Raw genomic sequence first — 16261 nt, forward strand, 5'->3', positions numbered from 1 at the left:
AAATATCAAATAATACAAAACATTTTCCTCTATAGTACCCCTGCATCTAAGCATAGATAAGATAAGATAAGTTTATTCCAATTTTGGGCCCAGAGGGCATAACAGTAAGACATTTTATAAAGAAGGAAATTCAAAAAAGAAAGAAAGTTTACCACATTAACTACAGGTTACATAGACTGCAAACTGCATGTGGATGCAGCATGTTGGGGAAACAAGTACATACATAATTATATGAATTACTAATCATGTATATATACAAGTAGATGGACAGTATCAGTATTATACCAATATATGAATAATAAACTATAATGATTTTTGCAGTTTTAAAGCATCACTTCTTTTTCTGAAAGTTTGCACTAAATATTCACTCAACTTGACAATTACTGGTTTGTCTTCATTAATCATCAACCAAGTAAATTTGTCCTTATTTGTTAGATAGATAAAATTTTTGTTGAGCTTGTATATACCATTAAAAAATATATTTCTCTCTTCAACATAGAATGGACAATCAGTAAGGAAATGAAATTCATCTTCAACACAATTAAGGTTACATAATTCACATATTCTTTTGTTTCTTTCTAAAGAAATCTTCTGGCCAGAATTGGTTTTTGTAAATTCATATCTTCCTCTTTCAATTCGAAGGTCATGTGCACTAATTCGAAATCTACATAGAGTTTTTCTTAATTCTAGGGATTCTAAAAATATATAACTTTCCATAGTAAAGTTTTCTTTATACGAAAAATATGTTGTGAGTTTTCCTGATTTTTGACCCTCTTCACGTCGTATATATATGTGATATTGTATCATAGCAGAATCTGTGTATTTACATGTGTGATGGGGAATATTTGACATCAACATTAACAATGTCCACATTATGAGGTCTTCAGTAAATTTATAGCCATTGATTAAAATATCCCACTTGAATTTTGCACTCAGGCGAGATAAAACATATTAAAGTCAGTTTATTAAGCACTCTTATATTGTACAGAATACGTCCAGAATCTATGACATGACTGCTTTTTTATATCATACAGAATACATCCAGAATCTATGACATGACTGCTTTCTTATATCATACAGAATACATCCAGAATCTATGACATGACTGCTTTCTTATATTATACAGAATACGTCCAGAATCTATCACATGACCGATTTCTTATATTATACAGAATACGTCCAGAATCTATCACATGACCGATTTCTTATATCATGCAGAATACGTCCAGAATCTACATGTATCACATGACCGATTTCTTATATTATACAGAATACGTCCAGAATCTACATGTATCACATGACCGATTTCTTATATTATACAGAATACGTCCAGAATCTACATGTATCACATGACCGATTTCTTATATTATACAGAATACGTCCAGAATCTATGACATGACTGATTTCTTATATCATATAGAATACATCAAGAATCTATCACATGACTGCTTTCTTGGTATTATGTTGAATCCCTAAACTCTGAGGTATCTCAAGGTGCTTGTAAACTTTCAAGGTTGATCAACAAGCAAGAGCCTCCACTCACATTTCTACGCTCCTTATACACACTGTACATTGGTATCAAAAAACATTGAAATAAAATGGAATAATAAAAATTAAAACATAAAAGCAAACATACACATGATATACCTGATAACAAAGACAAATGAACCTCTAGTGTGCTGGAGTAGCTATAGAACATGTTTTGAAATGACCCCAAAACATGACCAGAATAAGTGCCCACTGAGATCATTTGTCAACCAGAAATCACCAGAATAATTTGTCTACTCACCATTTGTTCCAAAGAAATCACCAGAATTTACACAACAATAGATATTTACCTGTGCGTAGAGAATTTACACCACAATAGATATTTACCTGCGCGTAGAGTATTTACACAACAATAGATTTTTACCTGTGCATAGAGAATTTACACAATAATAGATATTTACCTGTGCGTAGAGTGCCCTGGCATCTCCGTATTCTGGGAACATGTCTACGCACTCTTTATAGGACTGCAACACCGACTGGGGGAGGGGGAGGTTCATCCCCACCATCTGAGAGGCAGCTTTCTTGTGTTCTAAACAAAAGATTACATTACAATTAAGCATTGAATTATTATTTTTTGAAAGATGTAGCCTCATAACCACAATGGTGTGTGCATACAAATTGAATAACGTGCGTATGAACTCCTACTATTATTATTACAAAATTCAATGTGGGCCGAGATGCAGATGACATGTTCGACAGTGTTCATACACATAACAGATTTATAGTGGTTCGGTCTTTGCATTTATAAAAAATATATCCTTCAAAACTCCTTAATACACTTTATCACAGGATTAAAAAGCAAATGTAAATATTCACTGGTAAGATCATACCATCGTTATCAACAGAGAACAAGTCCATTACTGATGAATGATATCTGGGCGCGAGAGAGATTGAGAATATAGGAAATTTAGTAGCAGGATAATAATTTAATACACAGAGGACAATTCCTTACCGATGAATGATATCTAGGCGTGACAGAAATATACATGTCAATGATATCTGGGTCTGACAGAAATATACATAATTATGTAAATGATATTTGGGCGTGACAAAAATAAATACCGTATTTTGCCGAATATAATACGCAGTGGTGTTTAATACGCACCCCCCACTTTGAGCCTAAAAGTTGGTGAAAAAACGCACTTCGGGTGTATAATACGCAGCAAAAATTTTGACCAAGCGGTAATCTTTATTTTATACTTGGTGTTAATTTTCACTTAATATTTTTGCAGAAATAATGAATTCTAAACAACGCACAATAATTTGCAAACTTTTTGAGATGAGGTCTACATCGCGGTAATCTTCAATGAGAATCTTCAGGGAAATATCAACCCGGACAAGCCTGTTCATTTCAGCAAAGCACGAGATTTTGTAGCATTAAAGTCTTAACTGACTCGATATTTCCTTTGTTGAAACTTAAAATCAATCAAATAGCCGATGTTATAAAAATAAAATGAAACAATTAAACTATCGCTTATTTTACTGTAATCAACACACCATGGTAGGTACAAAGATGCAAATTATCAACTCCTCGTTAACTACGATGACTATTAAAATGTGTGAAAAAAAAATTTGTTAGGTATTTCTTTACCCGGAGGGGGTATCTAACAAAAGCAGTGTACACAACAATGGCTTCGTAAAACACACGCTTTTACGCAAGAATAGTTATTTCAAAGATTCAAATAAGTATTTCATTAAAAATTAGGCCTATTCATAAAACTTACAGTAAACAAACTTTTAGCAAGTGACAAAATTATTTTCCAACAATTTTAGCACGTGTCAAGGCATTATTGTGTACACATGCTTTCAATAATGGCGGCATGCGATGTAATGAATAGTCAGATCCAATGCAATTTGATTGGCTGTTTGTTTCATGATAATTGAATTATTTAGATATTGTAAGTATATATATCACATTTTCTGCAATTTTACGTTTCTGTAGCAATTTTCTTGAGGTCGAATTTTCTACTTAATAAATAGGTGAACGTGAAAAGGCGCGACGTACAGTATCCGAAGCCTTGGTCTTTGAATGAAATATTACACTACTTAATCGCCGAGTTTCATCTGGAAAAAAAGGTCAAAAACCTATTGTGGTATATAATACGCACCCCTTTCTGACACAAAAATATTCTCTAAAAAAAGTGCGTATTATATTCGGCAAAATACGGTATGTAAATGATATCTGGGTCTGACAGAGATATACATGTAAATGATATCTGGACGTGACAGAGATATATATGTAAATGATATCTGGGTCTGACAGAGAGAAGCCGTACAGTATAATTACTAATGAAGACTACAAACCGGCGAAGGATTTCTGGACATGAGAGGGAGCGAAGGTCGTGCATTTACTGATGGCATTCTCTAGATCCCTAATAGCGTCATCCATTCTGTCCATTTGGATGTTGTGCTGAAAAAAATGGGTCACATGATTACTACTCAAAGTAAATATGAGTTCAGTGAATTTCAAAATCATGTGAGTTTCACTTCCACAAAACTGACTTGTCAAATTTCAAAAATATGAAAACATGGTTCTTTTCCATAGCATAGCAACAATTTTGTGATATCAATTCATCATTGGGTAACAAATATGTAACAAGAGGCCTGTGGGTCACAATGCTCACCCTAGTAGTTGCATCAAAATTCCCTATTATTGGCCACACCCTAGTCATGCGAGCATGTTCTGACCAAATATGAATCTATATAAGGAGTGAACAGACTTGAATCTACAGTACACAAGGATGCTAGCTTAATTTAACATACTACCCTTGTGATGCTTGTTTAATTTAACATACTACCCTTGTGATGCTAGCTTAATCTAACATACTACCCTTGTGATGCTTGCTTAATTTAACATACTACCCCTGTGATGCTTGCTTAATTTAACATACTACCCTTGTGATGCTTGCTTAATTTAACATACTACCCTTGTGATGCTAGCTTAATTTAACATACTACCCTTGTGATGCTAGCTTAATTTAACATACTATCCTTGTGATTCTTGAAAAAATGATTTCAAAAGAATTTTCCTATGCATTCGTAAGTAAAACTTCGAAACCTTTCTGTGACCTCACCCTCAAACCTAGCAGCCATAGTGTAAACAAATTGAAATCTACAGCACATTATTTTGACTAATGTACCCTTGTTGGTTTTTACATTTCTTATGAATTGTTCTATATATTCCCTGATGAAATTTTAAAGCCCTATAATAGCTTTGCCATGGATTAAATTTTTTTTAATCTAAAACACATGAGGGTGTTTGCATATAAATATTACACATTGTATCTTGGTAGTTTAGGAGAACTTTGAATCCCTAATGTATTTATAAGCAGTGATTTTTCAACATTTTTCAAAAGGGTCCTGTGGCTTTCGAATTGGGAAAAATTGTCAACATTTAATAATTTTGATCAAATTGGGAAAACCTAGTCATTATTGTAAATATGCTATCAAAATATATCATATCAAACAAATAATCAAACACAAATTGATGTCATTCTTCTTATATTTTACATATTTAACTTTCTTTTCTTAAAGCTCTTAAAATTTATGTCTATTCTTTCTAAATCATCTAGAATTGATACGTCTTTGTTGTGTCGTACATAAACTATTCTCAATGAACTTATTCTTTAACAAATATGTTTTTCGCCAGTTTTTATTATCGGGAAAAGTGCAAGTTAAATTGGAAAAAAATTGGTAATTTTTGGGAGGGGAATGGGCCGATATTCGGACCTAAAATGGGTCTTAAAAAATCACTGATAAGGGAAGGAATTTTACAGAATTTTCTACATTTTCTAAGGTAAAACTTTAAAATTTGTTACACTGACATCATCAGACTTACATGTCCCCGGTGATGGTATACATCGATGTTATCCGGGTCAATTCTGACGGCAGTTGCAAAGTCGTCCAGGCCCTCGGTGTGTTTCTCTTGCTGCATGTACAAACTTCCTCTCTTGATCAGGGCATTCACCTTCACCTGATAAATGTTCACAAACACTCCGTACTATAAGCAATACACAAAATGACATATAATTAATGATGCACAAAATTTATATTATCAATGGTACATGAAATATAATCATTGATTCACGAGATATAATCATTGATTCACGAGATATAATCATTGATTCACGAGATATAAAGATATAATAATTGATTCATGAGATATAATGATTGATTCACGAGATATAATGATTGATTCATGAGATATAATGATTGATTCACGAGATATAATCTTTGATTCACGATATATAATCATTGATTCACGAGATATGATTGATTCACGAGATATAATCATTGATTCACAAGATATGATTGATTCACGAGATATAATCATTGATTCACAAGATATAATCAATAGCTTTGAGATATCATCAATGGTGTATCAAATATTAAAGGTTTATAATACAATTTACTAAATCACAAATTATGAACTACTAGAAGAGTAAAAAATTTGAGTCGCATATATACAAATGTTTCCAATGCTCCTTGCATCTGTCTTCTTGGCCTGCAAACACTTTAAACATTGACTCAACGTTAGGAGCTGTTCCAGCCGATCACAACAAACAACATATTTTGGGTTGTAGTCAATATCACTTTTCAGTAACATATCAAGTTGAACTCTGTTTCTATTGCCGATCTTTCCCTCCTGTGAATATTGGACAGAGACTTGATGAACTTACCCTTTTATCCAGAATTTCCGCTGCCAACACCTTATTGAAATCCTCCATAGCCTCTTTCTGTTGGTTACACAGGAAGTACATGGTTCCCCTCAGAAGCCGTGCTTCAATCTCATTGGTCAGACTCGCTGAAATTTCCTTTGAGCAGAGATCAATGATGTCATCAAACTCCTCGGCCCCGAGCTTCTGTAGCGCCACCTGGTAGCTGCTGATATCCTCAGAATGCCCGTTTTGCTGTTCTGCGAGGGCTTTAGCCGCATTTATTACTGGGTCGTTCAGGAAGGAATTTAGATAAGTACGGATAAAATGTCGGGAAGGCATCATAGGCTTTCTCTTCTACAAAATACAAATTTTGTAACAAAAATGTTTTAAGTTAACGAAAGATATCTTTTATTAGCAAAGGACAATTTCTAACAACAAACACAGAAAACGATTGATTGTCTATGGTTTTATGCCATTGTGGCATTACTTCAGCCATTTTACGGCGGTAAACAAACACTGTAAATCATGCATTCAATAATTGCAAGAGATTTATTGACATGTAATCTTTTTAGATGTTTATTGACTGCAAATCATATATTTTATTAATATTTTTCTTAACTGTTTAATTTTAAAATGAATCAATACCACTAGGTATAATGTATTACAGTAACTATAAAACAGGATGAAAAAATCCAATTTTCATTTTAACACAGACAGATTATTTTGTAGTTCAATGTATTCATGTAATACATGTTCACTTCTTACTACCTGTTCCTTTACCAAAATATGATAAATTCATGATTTCTACAATATTGTTTTGGATTAGTTTATCAATGTCCAATTCCCAGAAAATTCAGGCCTAACAATTTTTCATTGACTACCGACCTACATTGTAATTTCAATCCTGATTTTAAAACAGTAATTTGTATTTTCTATTGTCCACCTCCTGTCTATGCTGACCTTAAACGCTTCTTTGGCCTTGGTCTGACCCAGAGATTTCAGGACTCGGTCTGCTGTCATCAAGGACTGGGGATTCTGGAAGCCCTCGAGGATACATATCGCTGTCACATCTTATGTAAATAAAAATAGAGGTATTTAATAACTGTTAAACTCATCAATACAAAACACAGAGCACAATCAATTCTGTCCTTCTAGTTCTTCTGAATGACAGTCATCAGACAGCGTTCAGGGTTAGAAACTCAATGAAATTATGAGCCAGCCACACGGCTGACCACACTCTGTAATTGTCAGCCCTGTTCAAGATTTGCTAGTCCTGATTTTCAATTTTTTTAAAATATCATTTCACACAAATGAATTTACTAATGCAAATTTTATTTGTGACATTTGTTGTTGAACACTGGCTGTTGAAATTAGCCCAACCACTGGCCTATCGATGAAATTTTGTCCCTGCCCACCTGAGAAATAGATATATCTCGGGCAGTTGAGAGAGCTGTACTTTCCAACAATACAATGTCTGATCTAAGAATTTGCAGTAATCTCTCAGCTCAGGATTTCCTACCCTCCAAGGCCTGAGTTAATTCCCCTTTTTGTTCACACGCTGTCGCCCTTCGCATCAGAGCCTTCTGATATTTTGGATTGAGTCGCAGGGCCTCATTACAGTCCTCGATCACCATTTTCACATTTCTCTGAAAAGCACACAAAGACATTAGACAAACTTTCATTAGGGCACATAAGGCCTGAGTGAGTTCTAAATGAGTTCTCTGAAGTAAGTTTAAGATACATTTACTCTCAAAGAAACCATGATGCAATCACAAATTGTCAATGCTTAACATTTTTTAGAATAAGATCACATTATCTTTCGTATCTTTGTCATTAACAATCTTTTAATTTTTATTAATCCATTTTACTCCATTGTACATAATATCCACAAAACCAAAAGCAGTTATTTCAAAATCTTATAAATATATATATATGCTATGGTTTCTTACTAGACAAATTATAATGTATAACAGTATCTGTCAATATATATACAACCTAAAATGTAAATCTAGATTTAGTGCACAAGCAGCACCATCCTTTTATAGCGTGGATGATACCATGGCGATCAGTATGGTTTAACCCTATTATAGTGTGGACTTTTTTAGCGTGGACTTATATGGCGATCAGTATGGTTTAACACTGTTTGTCTTACTTTTATAGCGTGGACTTTTATAGCATGGACTTTCCTGGTGATCAGTATAATTATTATTATTTCATTCGTTTATAAAGCGCAAAATTACCTATAGTTTCTACGCGCTGTACAATGTTTGTGCTAATAATCATTGATAATATACTAATAAAAGACCTGCAAGAGCTATAAAGAAAATGATAAAACAATAGAAAGAATTAAAATAAAACATGGTAGTAAAATGATGAAGTGGTTGACTTTGAGTTGACAAGATACAATTGGCATACAGGTATTCGTATGCTGGATCAAAATTCCGTTTGCAAGAGATTGCACATGGAATCCTTGATATTACACTGAATTTTACATTCACAGGGCATATTCATGTTTGAACAAGAGTGTTTTTAGGTTCTTGCGGAATGCTCCATGTGCTTCAAGCTCTCGAAGTTCCAATGGCAGTTTATTCCATAATTGTGCACCTAGTGTTTTTATGGCTCTTGCACCATATTTGTTTGATGATTTCTTCACTACCAGTTTCCATTGGTCGGATGATGATCTCAAGGTCCTATGTGGCTGGTAAACAGGACATAGCTCTCCCATGTATGCTGGTGCTGAGAAAGAGTGTAGTGACTTATGTATGGTTGTCAGCACTTTAAACACAACACGTTGATTTACCAGCAGCAAGTGTAGTTGTTGAAGTACCGGCGAAATATGTTGTCTGTAGCATGTTCTTGTGAGACAACATGCAGCGTTGTTCTGAGCCACTTGTAGTCGGTGCATGGGGCGATCAGTCATGCCAAGCAGGAGAGCATTGTGATAGTCAAGGTGGGATATGACTGTTGCATTGATGACCTTCGCACACACTTCCTGGGTGAGATGGTGTTTCACCTTGGATATTCTCCTGATGTTGAAGTACATCTTCCTTACCACGGAGTTGACTTGTATTTCCATTGATAAGGAGGCGTCCAAGGCAGCACCGAGGTTTTTAACAGTAGACTTAGGTGTCAATTTTGCCTCACCAATCTTCAGACGGATATCACTCACAAGGCACTGCTTGTGGGCACTAGCAACCACCATAACCTCAGTTTTTCCATCATATAAGTTTGTTCACAGTCATCCAGGTTCTGACACTTGCTATGCATTCCTCCATAATGTTGACTTGATAGGTCCGCTTGGCAGTGTTTTTTACACTCAAACGGCTGTAAAGTTGAGTGTCATCTGCGAACCCATGACGGTTTATGGCATATTGGTTAAGAACTCTCCTGAGTGGGAGAAGGTACACCAGGAAGAGAAGGGGGCTGAGAATAGACCCTTGGGGCACTCCGGTGGACAGTGGTACATCTGATCGATGGTATCAAATGCCGCACTTAGGTCAAGAAGGACCAGGAGCATAGCGTCACCTTCATCCAGTACTGCTTCTACATCTGCTTTTATCCATAGGATGGCTGTCTCAGTGCTGGTACCGGTCTTATAAGCTGACAGCAGATAATCATGTAGATCATTCCTGGTGAGATGGCTATTAAGTTGCTGTGCAACAACACGCTCGATGACCTTGCTGATGAATGGGATATTTGATACTGGTCTATAGTTACTAAAAGTTCTCATATCAAGTCCAGGCTTTTTCAGACGTGGTGTAATAAGTGCACGTTTCAGCTCATTTGGAAAGACCCCGGTTGAAAGTGATGAATTCACCAGCTCAGTAATGGTTGGTAGCACTAAAGAAAGAACAGTGCTGTTTTTCAAGAGCGCAGTGGGGATGACATCCAGTGAGCAGGTCTTATTAGCACAGCTCCTGATGACCTTGTCCACTTCTTCCTGTGTCTGGATCTTGAAGGAACCAAGATGAGGCACTGGTCTGTCCAGATCTGGAAAAGCTGTATTGTCATGGAGATCTGAGGCATCGAGACCCTGTCTGATCTTTTCAACTTTGCTGTAGAAAAACTGCACAAAATCGTCAGCAAGGGTCTGGTCACTGGTAGCCGGTGGTAAGGGAGTCCCTGCATTATGATTTACCAGACTGCTAATAACTCTAAAAGTCTCTTTACTGTCCGCTGTGATGAGCTTTTCCTAATAATAGCTGGACTTGGAGGAGTTGATCATTTGCACCACAGCTCGGGTCTGCTCCGCCAGCATCTGTCTATGTACCTCCAGGCCTGAGCTCATGGCTTTACGCTCCAACTGTCTTCTCCATTGTCTGGCTTCATGGATTGAGTCATTATACCACGGTTTGAGGGAGTCGCCTTTGATGGTGATGGTTCGAAGGGGTGCCATGCTGTCTAGAACCTCTTTTGCTTTGTAATCGAAATCTGACAGCAGATCGTCGACATTGCTCCCCTCTTTGATGGAAGACAGCGATTCTCCTAGCTGCTGTGCCAATATTTCCACAGGGATGAGCTTCAATTGCCTAGCTAGCCGAGTTTTGTTTGCCAGGTGTAATGGACAGGTATGGAGTTGGCATGTAACCGTATAATGGTCTGATATTCCTATATCAATCACAGAGATTGACTTTACTAGTGAGTACATAGGGTCATTCCTTGTGAACACTAAGTCCAGAGTGTGTCCAGCTGCATGTGTGGGGACATCTACATGTTGTTTGAGGTCTAATCCAGCCACTATGTTCTGCATCTGTTTGGTGTTGGACATGTCCGGTTCGTCATAATGGGTGTTCATGTCTCCGAGGATGCACAGTTGGGATGGAGTAGTGGTGCACATGTGTGACAGGAACTGTTCCCACTCCTGGAGAAATTGGGTCACTGTGAGACCATTCTGTCGTGAGGGAGGAGGATGATACACAAGCACTGAAGTGACAGGATGGTTGACATTGAGTCTGACCATGCAAGTTTCAAATGTCTTGAATTCAGGTTGAGGGGTACATGTGATATCCATGCTGGCCCTGATAACGAAGCCAACCCCCCCCCCTTTGGATGTAGGTCTGGGCACACCAGTGTATTTGTACCCGGAGGGGCAGAGGTCATTTATATGTGAATCATCTCCTTCACGCAACCAGGTTTCAGTTATAGCCAAGATGTCGACACTCTTATCAGTGATACATTCACAAAGGGATACAGCTTTTCCTGCTACAGATCTTGCATTAATCACATGCAGACTGATGGATTTATCTGTAACGTGCACATGTTTGTTCTTGGTAGGTATATGCACTAAGTTATGTTCATTTACACCACTCAATTGTTTGATGTTTACATTTCTCTCCAGCGACACTTTCACCTGTATTCTCCTCTGTTTTGAAAACTGGTTGCCAACAGTTGGAATAGGGACAATCTCGCTAGGCTCATCAGAGACTGTTACGGCTGATATGTGAGTGCTGGGTGTATCACATGAGAGAGAAACTAGGTTATCCATGTTAACTCTAGATTGTTGGTGTCCCACATATTTAGACCGCTCAACACACACTGTGTGGATATGTCTAATGAGCCTGCGTCCAGCTTTCGTTCCTCTTCTAACGCGAGAATTTTTAGTATGACCTGTCAGATGTAGGTCAGTTGACCTGACAAAACACATTATCCAACTATTGAATATCTTGGCATGCACGAAATTTGATAGAGCGACCTACTAATACAATTCGAGATGGAAGAGAGTCAAATCATATGGCAACTAAATATATTTATATACCTTTTGTAAGAAAATTAACAGGACGACTTATCAATACAATCTGAGACAGAAGAAATCAAGTCGTACGAAATCTAAATGCCTAGCTGAGTATGAAAATTTATAGAAAAACTTGATAATACAAATGGGAACAAAGGAAAGTTAATTTGAACCAGAAGAAGTCTGGTTTAACACTGTTTGTCTTACTTTTATAGTGTGGACTTTTATGGCGATCAGTATGGTTTAACCCGCTTTACCGTGGACTTTTATGGTGATCAGTATGGTTTAACACTTTCATAGCGTGGACTTTTATGACGATCAGTATGGTTTAACACTGTTTGTCTTACTTTTTTAGCGTGGACTTTTATGGCGATCAGTATGGTTTAACATTGTTTGTCTTACCAGCTTCTCATAGGCGGCAGCCCTGTTGTGGTAGAATGTGGCCAGGGCCTCTTTTTCGCCCTCGGGGCAGGTCTGGATGGCGTTCGTATAGCAGTTAATGGCTTGGTCATACTTTCCTCCTTTAAAGTATTTATTGCCCTTATTCTTCTCCGCTTGTGCCTGCTCACTAGGTGATAATTCCTTAAAAATAAACCACCAGATTTAAGTGTCTCGAAGTTTCACTAGGTGACAATTCCTTAAAAATAAACCATTAGATTTAAGTAACTCAAAGTTTCGCTAGGTGACAATTCCTTAAAAATAAACCACCAGATTTAAGTAACTGAAAGTTTTCTTGTGCCTGCTCACTAAGTGACAATTCCTTTAAAATAAACCTCCAGATTTTAAGTAACTCAAAGTTTTCTTCAATACTTATAATTTCTCCAAATTGGGCTCTAAAATTTTTTCTATTCAATGTTCCCATTAACTAAATCCTGAGGACTTTTTTAAAACAAATTTTGTATAAAGAAATCTCATTTCTCCAGAAGTTGTGCTCTATTTAGGTTTTAGCAACACATGCAACATTAGAAGCTGAGAACTTTGTAATTAACAGAAATTAATATTTAAATTACAAACATTTCTTTTCAAAATTAGTGGACCATACTGCAAGTTCAGTTTCAACCATACTTTTGCAGTGCTTTTCTGTCACCAGATGGATTTTTACTTTCATTTTCAAATGTTATACATCACTAAATACCAGCAACATTCCTATACAAAAAGTACTGGATCTACAAAGTAAATGCAAGGTCAATGGGGAAATTATGTAAAGCACTAAAATGACCCGATGACATGAACAATGAAAACTTAACTGTCAAATTTTCAGGACAATCTGTCCCTTCCTCATGACAAAGAAGTTGGCTACTTTCATGTGGAAAATAAACAAAAACAGCACAATATTAAGCTAAACTAAAATGGTTTGGCAGAGGCAGTATGTTGGGGAAACAGGAGACATCATCAGACAAACATGTATCAATATCCACCAATCCACCATCAGGGCTGTCAATCTCTTTGAATTGGGTCCGATAAAAGGACCCTTCCCAATTGGGAAAAAATTCCAAAATTCCCGATCTACCTTTCTAGAAATTCCCAATTTACTAATCTAAAAATTTCCAATATCCCAAACTGATACACTATGTGTATAAAAAAAATTAAATCGTGTTAGTTTAGTTTTTACTTAAAACTTCTCGTGTATTTTCGATAAGGCCCGAAAAGTTGTGCAAGAGATAGTAATCACACTCAACGATACGCTTGAATATTGAGTTCATATATATCTTGTGATAAACCCTTTGCTGATGTCGAGGCGACTATATTTAGGAGCGAGCTAAAAAAACATTTAAAAATGGCATCACACAACTCGAAATACTACGTCAAAAGAATCGACTCGAAAGCAAGTAAATCATGTAAGAAAATACGCAACATTTTTAAAAACATAAGCAAAACTCGTCAAAGTAAAACAATAGTTACACAGGCAACTGAAAATGAAAGCAGTGATTCAACAGCGTCTGTGAGTATAACACGTGCAAACCCAATTACCGAGCCAGTTATTGAGGAAACTCAGGATGCCGATAGTAACGATAATTATATAGCTAATAAATAGTCTATCATAAAATCTGCATAAAATCTAGAGAATATCCTGAGAATTTATTGAACACTAACTTTGCATTGCATAAATAGTGTGCGCCCGAAACATTCCGAGTGTTAGCGTTTAATATTGACCTTACCCTAACGACGTAATCAAGCCAAAATGGCAGACGACAACGGGTTTAATATTGAACAGTTAAGAAATGCATGCTGATATTGCACACTTTCACCTTAGATGCCAATATTGATGAATTCTCGTCTATTTTGGAGTATTTTGAATGAAAAGGGATATAATTTAACAACTAAATACTTTAGCTATATAATAAAAGGGTTATTGAACTTATATTGGTGAATATTGGCACTTGTTGGCTGTCAAAATGCACTTGCAAGCTCGTGCATTTTCACAGCCAACTCATGCCAATATTCACCAATATAAGTTCAATAACCCTATAACATTCATCATTGTTTAGCCTAATGATCTCTCTGCATACCTCTTAGATCAACACTTGGTCAGTCAAGTCTGGAGGGCATGATAAGAATTTGCTCTAAAGGTCCAGAGTTTCAACTCAATCATAACCAATTATCAAAGTCCATTGACTATTTTAAATCACAGAAGGATAGAATTGTACAGTTTTAAGTCAACACTGAACTACCTCTAGAGCAGATTCTTATTATGCCTTCTAGTCTCTTTATAGATTGGCAGCCAGGTGATCAATTGAAAAATAAAACCTGATTAAACTTACTTTGTTGTTTTTGTCTTTACCTACGAACAATCAATAAAATTTATGTTTTAATAGTTTTTAAAATCATTGTATGAAAGTAAAATTTCCCAATTTGACCCAAAACGTCGATAATTTTCCCAATCTAATGGGACCCAGACCCTGTACCAAAAAGAACAGTGACAGCCCTGCCACCATCAAAACAAAGTCCCGGAAACAGCTGGGGGATCACCTCAAAATCGATGGTCATGGATGGGGGACATGACAGTTTGGGTTACTGATCATGACTCTAGGTGGTCTGATGTGGAGAGGAAAGAAAAAAGGAAGTTCACCAGGATGAATGTTGGCAAACCTTTTTGTGTCGTATTTCAGCCATATTTTTCGTGTGATTGTTACTTATTTCCAAATTCTTTTGGGGTTATAATTCCTGCATTAAATGAATGGGTGGATTAAATGTCTCAAGTCAAAATGTTAAAGGTCTTCACTTGTCTCAGCAGTCGCACCACAAAACATTAAGTTGATACTGTATTCCCATCTGATATATGCAATGGAACTTAACAATTTCTGATATGATTTGATGGTTAACAAATATACTATTACCAAAGAAATACACAGATCATAATCATTTCCTGAAATATCGTTGATTTGGCTGAGTTTGTGTCTTGCATCACCTTTAGAAACTTCACTTTCATTTTACTGACAAGTCTTATGAAAATGTTATGTCGTGTACGTGATTCGAATCAATCTCTATCATATATGTCTCTGACTAGTGTACAACTTCCCACAAGACCCAACTGATTCTCGCTTTCATTTTAAAACGAGACCGGCTGGTGAAGGTCACAATATCATGGGTTTTTTTCTTTCTCTACATCCTACAGTTTGAACACAAAACACTTTTTTAAAAACATATACAACTTGAAGATTGTAACCTTTTCAGGCTTCTCTGGAACATTGCCACTTGGTGAGGCTGAATTGGCTGCTTTCGCTTTGGACGTTTCGGTTCTACTATCATTTTCGTCTTTCTTCTCTTTGGATTGCTTTCTTCCCCGCTGTTTGGCATACCAAAGACCACCCAGCACTACTGCTACGGGAACACCCACTGCCAGTCCGATTTTCCACTTCGGCCACGCGTCGTTCGCGTTTTCAGCTGGGACTTCCATGCCGAAACGTCTGGCGGCTGCCATGTTGATCCAAACACGTCACGTGACAAAGATAAAAGGAAAAATATTCACAAACGGATCCAAATTTCCCGGATTGTCAATAGTCCAGATAGATAGATAGTTATACATGTAGATATAGATAAGATAAGATAAGATAAGTTTATTCCAATTTTGGGCCCAGAGGGCATAACAGTAAGACAGTTTATAAAGAAGGAAATTCAAAAAAGAAAGAAAGTTTACAACATTAACTACATGTTACATAGACTGCAAACTGCATGTGGATGCAGCATGTTGGGGGAAACAAGTACATACATTTATGAATTGCTAATCATGTGTATACACAAGTAAATGGACAGTATCAGTATTATACCAACATATGAATAATAAACTATAATGATTTTTGCAGTTTTAAAGCATCACTTCTTT

The 16261-nt window shown here is 36.4% G+C and overlaps 1 protein-coding gene across 1 annotated transcript in view; it reads right to left on the minus strand.

The window, feature by feature from the left end:
- Positions 1-15889, minus strand: part of LOC125680441 (mitochondrial import receptor subunit TOM70-like) — a 20723-nt gene extending 4834 nt beyond the window's left edge. The window contains exons 1-8 of the mRNA XM_048920040.2: positions 15605-15889; positions 12340-12519; positions 7726-7852; positions 7167-7276; positions 6228-6560; positions 5387-5521; positions 3853-3958; positions 1950-2077 (exon numbers count right to left, since the gene is read on the minus strand). Coding sequence (XP_048775997.2) covers positions 1950-2077; positions 3853-3958; positions 5387-5521; positions 6228-6560; positions 7167-7276; positions 7726-7852; positions 12340-12519; positions 15605-15859 — 1374 coding nt within the window. The 5' untranslated portion in view covers positions 15860-15889. The remainder of the gene's footprint in view (positions 1-1949; positions 2078-3852; positions 3959-5386; positions 5522-6227; positions 6561-7166; positions 7277-7725; positions 7853-12339; positions 12520-15604) is intronic.
- Between the last annotated feature and the right edge of the window lie 372 nt (positions 15890-16261).

This window comes from Ostrea edulis, chromosome 2 (assembly GCF_947568905.1).
Source record: "Ostrea edulis chromosome 2, xbOstEdul1.1, whole genome shotgun sequence".
NCBI classification, from domain to species: Eukaryota; Metazoa; Mollusca; class Bivalvia; order Ostreida; family Ostreidae; genus Ostrea; species Ostrea edulis.